The following is a 17,936-nucleotide window of genomic DNA, read 5'->3' as shown; positions in this document are numbered from 1 at the left end:
TAGCCATTGAGTGGAGTGCGTATTTATCGAGAGTCCATAAATACACATGCACAATCGTGAGTCAGTCTCAGCTGTCAATCAGGAGATCTCAGCCTGTACAGCATCGAATAACTGATTAAAAACAAACTATCTGGAAAAACAGTGTGATGAGAACTACCAAACATTACAGACACCATCTGTGAGAGAAAACTATTGAACGTTTTGAACTATTGAATAATTGGGGTTTAACATTTATACACAAGACACTATGTCTGATTTATTGACTGTGTACTTCCCTGTTACATTATCTGCTCTACTATTCTATTGTTTTCCTTTTACCCACCCATGATGGAGGCCAGTCAACTGCAGGGCAATATCTTCCCAGTCGTCTGCCTGCTGACCATTTCTCTCCCAGACCAGCGGTGCAGTGCTGGTCCTGTTCTCCTCTATAGCCACCAGCAGTGAACCATTAAAATCCCCATACATATACAGAGAGAAGCGCAGCTGCACAGAGACACAGGAGATCAGCAAAGATTTAACAAAATACTTTTCATATGACTGGCGCTCGAGAGCAGTCTCAACGAGGTAAACAGAAGTACTGGAATTGAATAATTCAACAAGTGCATCAGTCTCAATAACTGACCTGGCAGGCAGCAGAGGAGACTGGAGGAGGGAAAAATGAGCTCTGAACAGAAGCCTCTCGAAGAGAATTACTGTCTCTTACCTGCAGAAACAAGAAGTAGCCTGCGGACACACACAACACATGTGACTCAGCAGAACAGTTATCAGTTTGTTGCATTTCTAAAGCCACATTTAAACTTTCTGTATTGCCGAAGAAAAACCTATGAAAAAAGGAATATAGCACTTAGTAGCACTAAAGAGACGTGTTTGCTCTGTCTGTATATATATATATATATATACTATATATATATATTCTGCAGCTGTTTTTTCTTCAGCTGTATGAACTCATGTGTGATGGTATTCATCTCATGACACATTCTGATTGGCTGCCCACACAAAAACAATAAATGAAACAGCACAACCACTCATGTGGACAAAAGTGTTAAGTTAAATATTAGAATTTAAATTTCCACCTCTGGAAGGATACCATAACTCATCATACATACAAAGAGACACACACCTGGTGTACTCTGCAGAGTGACACCCTGCATGTCCTCATTCTCCAGAAGCTCGTCTCCAGCGACCCTCCTCCAGGCCGAGTGCTGTTTGGACACAGACCAGCCACATGTGTCCTGTTCAAACGAGCAGTATGAACCAGACGGAAGAGCACCTGGGGAAGAGACAGATTCTTATCATAAGTTTCATTAAAGCAGACGTCACAGCAGCTTTACAGTTCACATCTCCCTATCCAGTTCTCTGCCTGAGGGGTTGCCATATTTCTTTATGTATATCCTTTCTTTATGGCTGTGGCTCAGCAGGTAGAGTGGGTTATCCACTAACCCAGTGGTTTGATCCCAAGCATCTTGTCCTTGGCAAGCTACTGAATCCCAAATTGTCCAAATTTCAGTATGTGAACGTTGTGTGATGAAAAAAGTGCTGCATATAGTATCAGTGTGTGAATGAGTGACTGAGTTGTACTGCAAAGTCCTTTGAGTGGTTGATAAAACTATTAAAGCAAATTGTACATACAGTCCATTCCATTTGATGTAATGTATATTTGTTAAATTGGTATTTGTACACTGAGATAGATATGGATAGATACATAGATAGATAGATGGATGGATAGATGGATAGATAGATAGATAGATAGATAGATAGATAGATAGATAGATAGATAGATAGATAGATAGAAGGATAGATGATACATGGATAGATAGATAGATAGATAGATAGATAGATAGATAGATAGATAGATAGATAGATAGATAGATAGATAAATAGATAGATGGATAGATATATAGATGATGGATAGATAGATAGATAGATAGTTAGATAGATAGATAGATAGATGGATAGATGGATACATGGATAGATAGATAGATAGATAGATAGATAGATAGATAGATAGATAGATGGATGGATATATAGATGGGTAGATAGACAGAAAGATAGATGGATAGATGGATGCATGGATAGATAGATAGATAGATAGATAGATAGATAGATAGATAGACAGCTGGATGGATAGATGGTAGTGTAAAGTCGCAGGAAATGTGTTTTGAATTAGACACAAGCACGTATACGTATATACATTAATCCCAGCCCTGTGGAGGCTGGTGATTATGTCAGCGACTGTTCTCAAAATATTTCTTATAATGAAAATATATATATAAATATATGTATAAATATATACAGTATATCACCAGCTGCTGCTGCTGCTGCAGCTGTTGTTGTCCTTGGCTGACCTGTTTGATGTCTGTTGCTCAGTACACAAGTAGCTCCTTTCTTTACTAGGACATTACAAATTGTTGTGTTGGTTATGCTTAGTGTTTGTGCAATGGCTTTGATCAATTTTCCCTTTTTTACTCTTCTGCAAAATGGCCTTTCTCCCTTTCACAGCTCTCTGAATACTGTCTGTACAGGGAAATGTGAGGGTAATAGCAACAGTAAAGACAGTCGTTTTAACAATCGGTCAGAAAGGTACCACCTCAGTAACAATAACACCTGTAAGACACCTATTCCTTTATTTTTGCTTCTTTGTAAAATGGCTGGTTCTGAACAAGTTGTTAAACATCTAGATGAACTAAAATATAGAATTTAACATTCTGAACTCTTGTCTCATTTTCATTTTCTAGGATTATTTCATATTGAATTTCTGCCAAAAATCCCTTTCACCTAAATCTTACACACTGGACCTTTAAATTCAAATGTCTACAGTGTTCAACAAAAACAAAGGACATCCACCAAAGAGGTTATGTTTTTGACCCTGTCTGTTTCTTGGCCTTGCTTGTTTGTCAGCAGGATCATGCAAAAACCTCTAAACAGATTTCCATGACTCTTAGAAAGATGCAATTCTTCACCTTCTTTAACAATTAGATTTACATTTTCAATGATTTCTCAGAGAATAATTCATGTATCTTGATGAGAAAAATCCATGTTTAGGGGACTGAGTGTGAAACATGCTGATTCAAATTAAAACCATTCTAGCAGATTTAAATGTGGTTTTAAAGGCGACTGTTGGCCTTGGTGGAGTTGTGCACTCTAATGAGTGTCATTCTAGTTTGTGTCCTCTAACAGGTGAGCTTCTGAGGCGGCCCATAGGCACGTTTTTATACAGAGCTTCTTTCTTGTCCTTTCTCCATTCCACGAAAATATCTTTTGATCTTAACGTGAGTAAAGAGATGACAAAGAGATGTTCAAAGTGTTTTTCTTTGTCCTAAAGTAGGAAGATTGATATATTTCAGGCTGGGGAGTGAATAAATATACATACAATATTGATTGAAGACACTAAATCATTCATTTTTCTTTTTTTTTTTATCTGAAATTTAAAACACGATTGATCCATAAGGGTTTATGTTATGTAATATTTTTATCATCTCAACTTAATAATTTGCAGAATATCTTATGATTAAAAACATACATTCAAGATGAAAATCCAATATTATTTCCAGCTAATGAAGAAATAAAGAGCATAAAAATGTAGATTGATGCAAATTAGTTCAAGCACAAAAGCCGCACTTAGGCTTCATACTTCACATTATGGTGACTCTATGTACTTAAAATATAGTTTGTTGCATGGAGGCACTTAGCCGAGAATAATATGGCTCCCTCAGTCAAAGGATTAATAATTTATTATGGATTTGAACTTGCTGTAGGACATCTGTACCAGAAGCACCCACATGTACAAGTCTGCTTTTCATATTGCTTTCATACACCTGCACGCTCAGAATCAGTCCGACGGCACAGATCAAATCAAACGAAGAATTATTTATCAACATAAAAAAGGAGAACCTCTACAACCATTAGATAAAAGTCAATTTAAATAGATTACTAATAGAAATTCAAGACCACAGTTTCACTGAATGCAATATCCACTTCTGCATCTTGTTTTATTTTTTTAAAGAAGAAATAAATCTTACCACAAATGAAGCCCTCATCCTCACCGTACGGACAGTCAGTGTGGAAGTTACACACGAGGCTCGGGTCGATGCAGTCTTCAGAGTGAACACAGTGGTAATCTTCTCCACAAAAAGCATCCTGGTGGTCTGCAGCCCAGAAACCAGACAACAGTGAAAATGTCACACTTTGTTTTTATCAGTCCCAACATTTGTTTCCCTTGTGTCCTCTTAATACAACACGGTCTTTTCTTCTGACCTCTCATCACAGTTCGAAGCAAAATGTAAAGAATAGTTTAGAGAAATGTTTTAACTGTTGGTCACACAAAACAAAATTTCTGTCTTTTCTGATGTTTCAGAAACCTCAAATGATTTATTAGAACATAATGTGCACCTCACATCCCGTAAGAAATCTGCCTCACAGGTGATACAGATAAACACGCTACTTAGAAACATCATTATTTTTAATTAATAACAATATTATTTGCTGGCAATCATTCCCAAAAATACATGGGACCTCCTGCAGCACTGAGTCTCAATAAGCTCCTTTACATTGTATCGAGGGAATCGTAATAATTAGTGTTTCTCTTTTAAACCTCTGTGGAAACTTTCCAAACATGTGCAGCTCACTTGAGTTCAGTTCACACGCCTGCAGGACACGATGGACTCACCTGATTCACAGTCTATCAGCTCCAGAGAGTCCAGAGCCACTGTGTCGCCGCCCTCCCGCAGAGAGGAAGTGTAGAGCAGGGTCACCTCGAAGGGCTCGTCCACCTGGCCAATCACAGTCTCCGCAACCACCCACTCAGCCCTGGATCAGCCAATCACAGGGAAGAATACTACAACGTGCTCTGTAGGGAATTCACAACTTCCTTGGTTTTAAATAAATATTCTGGATTCAAAAACCGGTCTTGTAATGTCGTATATGTAACATGTTATTGCTGCGCGCATGCTTCATGTTGTTGTAGTCACCTGCTGTCAATAACCGAGCAAACACGGTTAATAACATTAGGTAATGTCATTAGCAAATATAAAAAAATAAAAGGTTATGATGCAGGTAAGATGCAGTTCTCTGAACCTCAAGTTGTTTATCATGACATTCCTGTTTTACTGCATCATCATATGTCTGGTGAAAAACTTCTTATATGTTTTCAATGAGTAAAACCTGGGTGAAAAAAATCCAAGTGTTCCTCTGCTTGAAAAGGTTATTTGAGGAAATTTCCATTTATACTTTAACATTTTTTAAGCCTTCCTCAAATCCACTGGAACATATTATACAAAGTCACCTCCCAGGGGCAAAGTGTTGGTCGCATCTGAAATGGAAATGTGAAAATGTAGCCTCCAGAAAATAGAGGAACTTGTCAACGAGTCGTCTGGTGAGGTCTTTAAATTGATCACAAACTAAATAAAATACATTTGAAGATAATAATCAACGCTATTGTCAAACTAAACTGTAACATATAATCATGACAATTTGCATATCACAGTCTGAACATGTGTCAACATTGATTCCATTGACACCTGGTGTTGTAATGCATTTAGTATCCAGATCATTATCTAGATATGATCTTGACCTGATCACATTTACACCTGGTACTAATATGTGTCTGCAGTGATCTGATCGCTCTGTTCAGCTCATGTCACATCTGCCTCTCATTTGCTCTAAAAGAAGACAGAAGAAGAACAGAGGAAGACTCAATTGGACTTGTCCTCCCTCCATCCACAGTCTTGAATAATAGGAGCAATGAGAATAGGTCTGGTGTGTGTATGTACTGCCTAAATACTGCTGAACCAACAATGCAATTACTTTTACACTTGTGTTCAGTGTGTTCACAATGTTTTGTTTAAATTCTTTAAACACTGATACACCTCTCCATTTATGTTAGACACTGTCTCTCATGAATGTTGTAAAAATTGTTCATCTGCTCTGTGACCAGTGGCTTTTATTGCACATCTGTTTGCCTGCATGGCAGAGATCCCTCCCATGTGACTCTCTGAGGTTTCTATGTTCTTTTTTCTTCTTCTTCTTTTATGTTTTTTAAAGTCCATCCATACACACTCCTACTTTTTATCACACATTACCACCACTGGTCAGAAGCATCCAACATAACACTGGTGCAGTTGTTACATGTACAATATGTGTGTCCTCAGGCTCATGCAGGACCCACAAAAGCTCATCAGCTCATCTTTCCACTGCACTGCTCATGGCCAAGATCTTAATAAACAGCATATTGCCTCTGTCTCTTTGTTATTTTGTTTTTTTCACACCTGTCACATTCGATCTTTCATGCCACAACTTTCTCAAGCTGTGAAACAACTGCTGTGCTTATGCAGTCAGTGGATGAATAACAACTATTTTGTTTAATATCTGGTTTAAATGGAGGAAACTCTGTCTTTCTGTCTGCCTGTCTGTCTGTCCTTCTGCCTACGTCCGTCTGCCTGTGTCTGTCCATCTGTCTGCCTGTGTCTGTCTGTCTGTCTGCCTGTGTCTGTCTGTCTGTCTGTCCTTCTGACCGTCTGCCTGCATGCCTGCCTGCCTGCCTGTCTGCCTGCCTGCCTGTCTGTCTGTCTGTCTGTCTGTCTGTCTGTCTATCCTTCTGACCGTCTGTCTGTCTTTCTGTCTGTGTCTGTCTGTCCTTCTGACCATCTGTCCGTCTGTCTGTCCTTCAGACTGTCTGTCTGTCTCTTTCCTTTGAGTTTTTTCAACCATCACTAATGTGAGCATCTCTAAAGTTGGTGATGTTACCATGGTAACCAACCACTCTAGATGATCACCGATGACATCATTAAAGGTCAAGCTCCAGCTAGACAACCACTGCCGTAGTTTTTACTTTTTTTCTTTAATCTCAGAATGTCCCCTTGAATATGTGAAGGCATCTTCACTGAGCTTCAATCCACATGTTACACACCCTCCTCTGAGTGCAGCTCTGAAAACATCACATGTGCTGTCACAGCCAGAAAAATGAAAATAACAGAGACAATCCAAAGAGCCATTTCCAAGATCACCAAGCCTGTTTTGCAGGGAAAATTATTGATTAGAGCAGCGGTTGACTTCTGAGAAAAGTCAATAATAGGTGAAATTAGACAAACACACACAGAGAAGATGTGGCACACTAGAAAATATGCTTTAAAAGGACAGTGTGCTCTGGTTGGTATGAGATGAATAGGTGTTTGTCTCATAATGGAATAGCTCAGTCCATTACTGCACAGAAGCTAACAAAGCTGATTTATTTCCTGAGTCTGCATCCAGAAGCATGAGTGCTTTTAGCTGCTCTCAAGACAACTGCACTTTTAGATCAATGGGAAATAATGTCCCCATTGTCCAAACAATACACGGGAGCTGCTGTCCCCATACTCCTAATTCTATAGTTCTGTCCCACATCTAAGAAAAAGATTATCTAACTTTAGTGTCTCATGAGTAAAATGTATTGCTTTCTGTGCCCTTGCACTGTCCTGTGTCACCTTCCACTGCAGAAAATCTAAGCTCCCTTTTATTCTTTTTACAGGCTGGACCTCAACTTGACAAGCACTTCAATCAGACGAGATGCAGGGTTTTGCTTTTTGACGCTAATTAAATGGACATGCTGTGCTGCATAAATCATGAGAGGATTATTCTGCACAAGCAACAGTGCAGAAGCAGCTTGTTCTCGAGTGTGTTCGCTGACCTGCGGCCATCTCGACGCTCGTGGTTGAGGACAACCGAGTGGACAGGTACGTCTGACAGAACTGGTTGGATCAGCAGTGTCAGGTTCCCCGAGGCTGGATGGGACTCATACAGAGCCACGTGCAGGGTGCAGTGCTTGTTGCTTCCTGGCAAGACCGGGCTGGTTAAGTGGTACTCGCTTCTCCCAGAGGCTTCAGCAGTCGAGGAGGATTTTAGGAGCAGGAAGTGCCCTTGAGTAATAAAGCAGAGGAAACATTTCGTGTTTGACAGTTTAATTGCAGCCCCAAGGTGCCATAAATCATTTTACAAATTCCCACAGGTGCCAATATTTTTGGTTCAGCAGAAAATGTTTACATGCTGAAATGCTTAAAAATTAGGTTTTCATAACATTTATTATTACAGCGTCTATTTTCACCGTCTGTCCGAGCTCTGCTTAAGCTTTGGATCCACTTCCCAAAAAGCTCTGTCTGCCCTGATTGGTCAGATACATTGCATGTGCCACACATAGACTGTATATAAAGGTGCCACACCCCTTTCCCAGAGGTTTCCTGATTAGCTCTATTCACACTGTAGCCATGGCAACTATGATGTTGGTACTGCCTAACCGATTTGAGAGCGTTACATGTAATCGTAGACTATATATAAGATGTGCCCATGAAGTCAGGATCGCCCCCTGGTGGCTGGCTGCAGTGTAGCTCATAAAGCCTGCCTCCTCCATATTAACGGATGGGACTTGGGCCAAATTAAAAAGTCTAAGTGCACATTAAATAAATGTTTTCAAATAATGTTTTCTGTAATTTTAGGTAGTTCTTATCAAACTGATGTTCATGTTTCTGATCAGTTCATGATACCTTCAGAAACAATGTTTTCTGTGGGAGAGAAGGACCTTTGCTGAAGACTTTCTAACTTAGTGACAATTTACATGCACAAAAATGATATACAAAACACAAAAGGAAAAAAAGACAACCTGAAAAACAAAATATGGAAACTTGTGTTGACTGTCAGATTTTGCTGAAGTATACACCAAACACAACTCAACATAAATGTCGATGGAGAAGTAAATATGGCCCTGTTCAGACCTGGTTTTAACATCCGTGGTCAGCTCTAAATTTAAAATCCAGTCACACATTCGGATGTGTTCTGAGACGCATGTCGCCACATTCCTTAAGCACGAAGGAACAAAGCAATTGAAAACGTGTTCGGGGCTACACTGAAGAACCGACTCAGCTGACTTCCTCTGAACTGCCACAGTTTCATAATGAACTGATGTATTTTTATGCTTCTCAGAGTTTCACATACAGTAACTTATTTTTAGCCACCACGATATCAACATTGACCTCCACATATTGATTTTCGACTTTTTTTTTCTTCAAAAGAGTAAAATCCTATTTCACAGTAGAGCTGAACGAGGCATATTGATTCGCTCAGCCCGTCCTGACTCCGCTCTGTCTCTCTCTCACACCGACACACAAACACGATGACAACCAACACATCTGTCATAGTCAGTTGGCTAGAAACAGCATCATTTGATCTTCACACAATGGGATGACATACATGTTTTTTTGGTTATAGAACAGAGAAGTGAGATCCGATCACATGTGGTCATTAGAGATGCATTCTGATGTCAGGTGTGAGCTCACGCACTCAGAGCTGGATCCCTTGAGGTAGATGTTAACACCAGTTCTGAACAGGTACGACTGTATGTTTATCAGACAAGAAGAAATCAGCCTGGAGCTCTCACTGAGTCACCGGCTCTTACCGTCAGAGCTTCCCTCGGAGTGGTCAGTCGCGGGCATCATCCCAACCTGTGCCCTTTCTGGTTGCTGTGGCGACACCACTGACCAGTCACTTTGCTCGCTGTGATTTGATAAAGTCCAAAGGCAGAGTGACTCAAAATCACAGGAGGTAACTGCAGGACAAAAAGACCAAGGTGCAGCTTGTAACTCAGTGTTTGCTGGTTAGTGTGGGATTTTCAACAGTGATATTGAACAATAATTTTCCAAACTTTTTCAAACTGCACAAGGAGCAAAAGGATATAGAAAATGATGCATATATCTTTACCTTCACACAGCATATTACCATATTTCATCCATATTTTAATCAAATGTGTCTGCTGTAAGATGTTTTGATTAATAAAAACTCATTTATTACAAAAAATCAATGTGGAATTTTCAATCATGGGTGTGACTCACACTTCACAACCTCCCTCTCTATCGTCGTACTTCATTAACATTTTGATGGTTCAAAGTTTCACATGCTAGCCTCTTTGTTATTATGTTTGTATGTTTACTTGCTGGTTTAAAGTCATGGCGTAATATGCTAAAATATTTCTGATTTAAAAAATTTGCCAGAGGACTTGTCTTGTCAAAATAAACTGAGACAGTCTCCAAATCTGGCCCTATCCATCAACACACCCAAAACTCAACTGCACTGGTTACACAGACATGCCACATGCTTTCCAGTTATAGTTAGAATGTGTTGTTGTAGGGGGAAAAAAACATCATCACGTTGCTAAATTAAGATTTCAATAGTGGAGTCAGAGACTAATCATATCTTTGGCTCATGGTCCAAATGTCCACTAAATTTAACTGATATCCAAATTGTGTTGAAGAGTCCAACAGACAGAGTCTTTGTAAATTTGTAATGATTGTGTGAGTGTCCGTGTTGTTGGGGGTTGATGAACAGGATTAGAAAGGAGGAGGCGAGCAAGACGTCATGTGATGAGGAGAGGAAACTGCAAATATAGCTAATATTGCAAACAGACATATGAATCCCTCTGGGGATATAGGACAGAAATAGATGAGTCATTAATTCATCATTCATCATTTCTTTCTTTCTTTCGGGTTGCTTTTGTTTTTTTTGTTTGGTGCCAAAGATTTTTCCTGGGGTTAGCATGTTGCTTGTTTGCTGCTTTGTTCTTCAGATTTCTAAATAAATGCAATGCTGACCTCTAAGCAGACTCAAGGCACTTATTTGGAGTTTGTGTGCACGCAGCTCTTACTTGGGCTGTCATCTTCAGAGTTCAGATGACGAGGGAACATCTGGTCGGAGTTCTCCTCCTGGAATCTGTCCAACAGTGCTTGAGAGGTGCTGCTGACTGACGACAGACAGAAAAAACACAGTGTTTAAAATACTTGTTTTGTTTACGATGGAATAAGGTTTAATGGTGTAGAAACCACAATACAAACATATGAAATCTCATATCAGTATACAGAGAGCCTGAAGCTCGATACCAGCCTGTTTTTTTAATTATCACTACAACAGATGTGAGTCAGGACAACATACTTATTATCTACCTTTTGTATCAGATATTCAAATTTCAATGTCCTCTAGTTTCACAAGAATATTTTGGTCCAATCATGATTGAGCGATCATGTCCGCAGTAAAAGTTAGTGCAGTATAATTAGGTCAATATAGATAATAACACACACCCATGCTAAATTCAATTAATCTGCACCCAATTTTACACATTCATAGAAACCAGTCTCCTTAATATTATAGACTTTTGTTTTTATCTAAATCCATGAATTACTCTCTGGAAAATCAATGACAATGTAAAAAAACAACATCTCACAATGTTATAGAAAGAGTAAAAAAGCCCTTCATCTGAATCCGCACCAGCATTTATTACGTTCTTCCCTGACTCACATTCTTCCACCAAGTTTTTGTGTAATTATGTTCACAAACATAAAAACCAGCAAACGAACAAACCTACAGACAGGGGTGAAACTTAAAGCTGAGAAAAAACAATTGATATCTAAACTGATCAGTTAATTTGAAGAATTGTTACCTAGTAGCAAGTCCTACTGCACATACTTCATGTATAATGTATCTCACAGTCTGTGATCACCCCAGTCAACCTGTATGAGTTATTGTTGCTGTTCCCTCTGAAAACACGACAATGTTGTGTTTTGTAGAAGAAACAAAGAAGAGCCTGGGTGGTGCTCAGACCAGAGCAGCTTAATTCCAACTAGTGTGCTTGTTCAGTGTATGGCTGTTTGAACCAAAGCTGACATGGGGAGAAAAAAGGAACACAGCCGGCAGGTGGTGGAGACTCTGCCAAGGGCTGGGCTGATAGGACAGATCATTGTCTGTCCTATCAGCCCAGGGACGGACGCGACTGTCCTCAGGAAATCTGTGCTTGCAGGTAATTATGAACTATAATTGCAATCAATAGTCTGTTCTCGTGTGGAACTAATAGTCTGTGCTGTTTCTTTTTATCCATGACACGTACACAACATTAAGCATGTTTTTATCATCATTACCCGCATGATGAGAAACTCCTAAGATCTATTCCTAACATCTAAGTAGATTTGCGCCTAAACTAAACCAAACATGACCATTCCATAAGATTAACCATGTGATAATTCTAGGATGACAAAGGTGTCTTCGATTATATTTTGTGCTCTTCTACGGGGTGGATTATCGTAACCACAACGACAAGGTCTAGCACTTCTTCTGGTCATATTCAAGGCATAAGTGACCAATACTGTTGTTTACTGGCAGACTTGCTGGATAGACTGTCGAGTCTAACCCTGCTGGGTGTACGCTGCTTCAATTCTAACAGGAATTAGGGTCAAATGTGATGCAGTGTGGAAGTTGTTTAAAGCCTCAATTAAACAAATCACACAATTTCCACTGCACCATCCCCATTTTTTGTAGTTTTCTGTTTTTTTAACTCACTAGAATAAAATCCCTGAAATCAGTGTCTGTTAAGTTTAGACGAGAAGACCAACATTCAGGCATGGACGCTTAGACTGGTGAATGACAATTTAATGAAAAAGAATCAAAATAGGCTTACGGTCTCCTGTTGCAGGCAAACACCAAAGAAACTGGTTAAATACATGAATGAAAACCGAAGCTAGACTCGAGGGAAACCCCAGTGTGACAGACAAATTGACAAAGACAAAAGGAAACACAGAGGGAGGGATAACTGAACACAGATGAAACACATGAGGACAGGTGCAGACCATCAAATGGGCCCGAAATAGGACAAAAACAGGAAGTTAAGCATGAGAGACACACAAGCTTCAAAATAAAACAGGAAACGTGGAACGCAAAGTGCAAACAATTGAACACAGAATACAAATCCAAACACAAAGTAAATGTCCATTACATACAAAGTCCATACAAGAGAAAATCTTGAGGTTCCTTTTCACCATGTATTCACTGCAGCGAGCTTCATGAGCAGCACAAATGCTTTGTGGACTTTTCTTTCCCCAGAATTTGTTTCTACAGGAACATGGTGACCTAAATCTGTAGTTGGTCTGTGATGTCTGCAGCCTGAGAGGAACAGGAGGATCTGCAGATGCTGCTCTGGGCTCCAACTTGACTAAGAGTTTATGGCTTGTAGCTTGTGATCCAGGAGAGGCTGTTTTTGTGCATAGCTGGGGTTTGAAATAAATGAAATGCTCACAGTGACAATGACAGCATACTTGGCTGGTACATTTGCCATGTTCGCCATCTTAGATTGGCTTGATATCATTTTTTAATTTTCCCTAAACTCAACTGATGCCAAACGGAATGTGATTCATTTTGTAAGTATTTAAACCAAACTATTGGAAAAAACTAACAATCTAAATTTTGTTGCGAGATGAAAAGTTAAGAAAATATGTAACATGTAAACATAAGTGCACATCTTTTCTGCATTGTTTTTGGTTTTTTTAAAAATGTCGGTAAACATAAACGTCAATACTGACATTAGAGGCTCATATCGGCTGTTTTTTATTGACCAACCAATACAGAAGGTCCAATTCATTTAATAAAATGTGCAGATTCGTCAGACCTCTCCATACTAGTGGCAGCCATGTTAGTTGTGCTTCTCTCTCATTGTATCACACCACTATAACAACCAGTTTAATCATAATGTGTGACCTGATGAACTGATATATGACAATATAAAGGTAGGAAATAGCACTAGCATAGCACCCATCAGCAAGAGATGTGTGAACTGCAGAGTTAAACCAGAAATAGGATCAAACGTCACACAAACAACCAGCAGACAACAGTGTTATTTTGGAGAAAGTCTCTGGACATGGAGGAGAGAGGGACGCTACACGTGACACGACATTCAACATAACTGGTGTGACGGCGAGACAATGACAGAGTTAATCATATCTCAGTGAGTGGTCTCAACCTAACCTCTGCAATAGCCTCCGAACAGTGACACAGCTGTTCCGCCATGCCTGGAAGGCGAGGTCAAACAGGTCAAGCAGGAAAAATTGAATTATTAAAAGGACAGTTTATTAAAAGCAGTTGGTGATGATAATGACGGGAGGGTTAGCAGGGTCATGTAGTTGAATGGCAGCACTGCTATTCATCGGTAATTATGGAATAAAAGCAGCTATGATTAGATTCCTGTGCGCAGAAAACCAGAAAAATTAATAAGCTAAAAAAAAGAGTGGGATTTATCGAGAGGGATTTCCCCTAAACTTCCAACTTCCTTTCACTTCCTCCAACTTTTATTTTTTTGTCTAGTCTGGATTGACTTTCTGAAAGATGAGGGGATAAAATGAAGACAGTCTTTTATGAAAAACAGAGGATGGAAAAAGAATGATCTGCCTTATTATTAGTCATCAGAGCAGCTAACTACTTTGATGACAATCCAGGATACTGGCTGTGCTGTTGGAGGACCACAGACTTTGAACATAGACACTTTTGAATGCTGTCAGTTCTGTCGAGTGAGAAGACTCGGGCTGGTTTCTGAGGGCAAAGACTGTATCAAGGTATCTGCTGTAGAGGCTGAAAGTGGCTTTGTGATGAAGGCTGCAGATCCTGAGTAGCTAAGAAAAGTTACGTCATCTGATGTTGTTCTACAAAAGAAAAGGCTGACCTGTCTCCTCTGCTCCTCATCTCCCAGCTACCTCGTGCTGTCGCCTTTTTCCCCGTGGAGGATTTAGTTCACAGAGCGGTGATACGTGTGACAGCAGAGGAATCTGGGCCTGTTTGCAAAGCCGTATAAAGTGTTGTTGTGTGAATATTGGCTGCTTGTCAGGTCAAATAACCCCGAAACACTGCAGCGTCAGAAGGTCTCAGATCAGTATTATAATGACAAGGCTGTGCATTTTACACTTTGGCTAACCCGAACTGAAAATGTGCTATTTTTGCATTAGTTTTGGCATTTGAAAAGAAACACTCCATCTCCAAGTTCTTTATACTGAGTTGTCGTGTGCTGAGAGTGAAGCTTCATCTCTCTCCAACTGCTTAACGAAATCCTGATCCCCCTCAAATCCCTCATCATTCCCTCCAAGGTCTCTTCCCTCATTCTCACCGGTAAGGCACACAAAGTCAGCCGAACTGATATGTAGATCTAGAGCTGTGATCTAAAACAAAGAAACTATGTAGCATCAAGTGTGAAGGCAGATGGCTTAGAGGGAGATAAAGTGGCAAGCTAAAAAGAGAGGAGCTTCATATTTTCAATACGCATAGGGTGGCTTCAGCAAAAGTGGGACACATAGCTTTACTTGGCCTGAAAACCATCCGTACATATGCAAACATACATACATCCATACATAGCTCCATACATACATAGATCCATCACACACACACATATATATATATATATATATATATATATATATATATATATATATATATATGTGCATGGCGTCTAGGCTCCGACTTAATCACTCCCCTGATATGATTACACCGATATGATTGGAGTGACGAGCAAATACTTGAAACCCCTGTCGTAGCCTACAGGTGGAGGCTGGGGTGGGGGAGGGGCTGAAGTGAGACTGGTAGTGATACTGCAGAAGCAGTGCAAGCAAAGGGGTCGATGGGAAATTTCTCTCTCCTAAATAAGCCGCCTAATAAGGTGGGTGTGCATAATAGATGATTGTGGAGAAAGAGGTATGTCACATGATGTGTGTCACATGATGTGTGTCACATGATGTGTGTCACATGATTAGAGCAGCGCAGCTCGAGTTGGCTGCCTGAACTAGCTCGCAGGGTTCGCTCCACTAATACCGAATCTCCATATCGAATCATCTAAAAGAATTTGAAGTGATTCAAGTGTTGTCTTAAAATACACTGTAGTTCAGTGTCCCACATTAACAGACCAGCTCTCCCATTAAATCTGAATATCCTGAATAAACTTTATATTAACACATTGAATCATTTCACAAAGACATGAATATTATGAGTGAATATTTATTAAAGTTCTTGACCCAGGTCATTTGCCATAAAGAGGTCCAAACCCACTCTAATACAAGCACTCTGTGGCTGCCATAGAACAAAATGGACAGAATGTGACTGATCTATAGTGCCCATTATAAATCAGAGCAGAAGACACTTCCATGAAGCTTATTCACTTCAAGTAGCTAATGATGGAGCCAACACCTGTGAAGTTATGCCCCTGTTAACATAATCTAGTCAGAGTGTTTGCGCCTTTGAAATCACTTGAAAGTGAACAGTTATGAGCACGATCACGTGTCTCCGAGAGAGGAGCGAGATCAAAGCAGATAAACAGGTGGGTCTTAATGTTGTGGCTGTCACTTAATGAAATCCGTAGCAGATGTATATTTAATCAGGTGTCATAGAAAAGGCTGGGAAAGCTTCCAGCTCAGGAACAACTTGTTATAACAGAGGATGAGGGCCATGTTTTCTAAGGAGACAGATGGTGCAACAGTGACATCGACTACCTTTACATGGAAGGGAATTTTCCTACCGATCGTCTGAGTAAGACATTATTTTGATTATGATTTCAAAATACAGCGAGAAGTCCAATAGGATGTTATAATGTGATTAAGATGTTTACATGTCTATAATGTGACATAGAACAGAATACTAAACATGTCTTAATTTGATTATCGTTATTCAGGAAATGCTGTTTACATTATAGTGTCTTATTCAGACTATTGTCTTAAACGTGCAATACTTAACTTCGGCCACTAGGGGTCTCTCAATCAAAACAACAACAAAAGACCTAGTTCGGTGAAGTCATGAAGCAGCGTGGGATCATGGGAGTTGTTTTCTTCACCAGGAGTGCAGAAGAAAATGTACCTGATGCAACTCAGTCACAAATCATGTTCACAGATGAGACAATGCATTAAAGTTGTATTCATGTTATGCAGACTAATAGTGATCCACTATGAGCGGTGTGTTTGTCCTTTGCCAAAGGTCGTTTGCCCCAGAAGTTACAGCAGAGACCGGCAAAGCCACTGGTAAAGCAGATTTGACCCAATTAAAAGGCAACTGAAATGAACTGAATGAATAAAATGTGGGTGTGAACATTGTAAAAAAATTTGATAATTGAAGTGTTCTATCTTATTAATTTGGTTATTATCAGAATTTTAATTTCCATATAAACAAAGTCACTGAGGTGAAAGTGGTAAAAGTGGCTGTGAAAGTGCTGCCATCCATCTTTGCAATTTACTGGGGCTACTGAGGTAAGAGGAGCACATACAGTGAGAGTACATGTTGCACCTTTAGTGCAGTGACTCATGTTTGTGAAGCACATTGTTAAGAGGTGTTGTGTTCATCCACAAGACAATTTACACACTGCGATTGTCAAGGAGAGGTGGTAGAATACCATATATAGACAATATATACTGTACACTATAATCAATTATGACTCAAGCTGCATTGGGGACAAGAAATAAAAGGTTGCAAAAATGTTTGAAATCCAGATCTGACACGTAATGTGCAGCTCAAAGTATTTTAATCTTCCTCCCTGAGCAGCATGTTTATACTGATGTATGATACATTATCAGTCAGAAATCATTCATGTGCGGGAGCTTCGACTGTAAAAACATTTGTTTAATGTTTTCAATTCAGGGTTTATTTTTTCTATTTCGTAACTAAACCTCAACGTTGAACTCTTAGTTGTTACTTTTCACATTCTGTCTCCGATCTACATGTCAAACACTGTGAAACACAGTTGTGCGCGAGTCTGTGCTCAGAGGCCCGTCCAGAATAAGCAAACACTGATATCACCTCCCAATACCTCCTCTGTTAAGCTCCAGATGCGCATCTGGAGACATTTGCACATACCAGCATGACTCTGAACCATAAATCTACTTTCTACTCTAATTTCATGTCAATCATCTGCAGGGTCATTAGGAAATAGAGGGATTAGACATGTGAAGGCAAACTCAAAGTCTTTCAAGATGCTCTGACTGGACTTGATATGCTCAGAGGTTTAACGTGGGCAGACAGAAGAGGAGCAGTAGCTGACCACCTTCATTACTAATTTAAGGTGTTCAAAGTGAAGGAAATGATCTGCCTTTGTTCAGGGCTCGGATCACAGTTGATGAAATGTATTGATGTGAAAATTG

At 39.7% G+C, this 17,936-nt stretch overlaps 1 protein-coding gene across 2 annotated transcripts in view; it reads right to left on the bottom strand.

The window, feature by feature from the left end:
* Nucleotides 1–17,936, bottom strand: part of ltk (leukocyte receptor tyrosine kinase) — a 53,640-nt gene that overhangs the window by 25,872 nt on the left and 9,832 nt on the right. For both annotated transcript variants that reach the window (XM_069536043.1, XM_069536042.1), the window contains 8 exons: nt 10,661–10,756; nt 9,419–9,568; nt 7,661–7,889; nt 4,667–4,806; nt 4,020–4,145; nt 1,121–1,270; nt 623–723; nt 323–483 (listed from right to left, as the gene is read on the bottom strand). In XM_069536043.1, coding sequence (XP_069392144.1) covers nt 323–483; nt 623–723; nt 1,121–1,270; nt 4,020–4,145; nt 4,667–4,806; nt 7,661–7,889; nt 9,419–9,568; nt 10,661–10,700 — 1,097 coding nt within the window. In that variant the 5' untranslated portion in view covers nt 10,701–10,756. The remainder of the gene's footprint in view (nt 1–322; nt 484–622; nt 724–1,120; nt 1,271–4,019; nt 4,146–4,666; nt 4,807–7,660; nt 7,890–9,418; nt 9,569–10,660; nt 10,757–17,936) is intronic.

This window comes from Paralichthys olivaceus, chromosome 12, assembly GCF_024713975.1.
Source record: "Paralichthys olivaceus isolate ysfri-2021 chromosome 12, ASM2471397v2, whole genome shotgun sequence".
Taxonomy (NCBI): Eukaryota; Metazoa; Chordata; class Actinopteri; order Pleuronectiformes; family Paralichthyidae; genus Paralichthys; species Paralichthys olivaceus.
The sequence above is the reverse complement of the archived record's forward strand: the minus strand, read 5'-3'. Positions and strand labels throughout refer to the sequence as shown.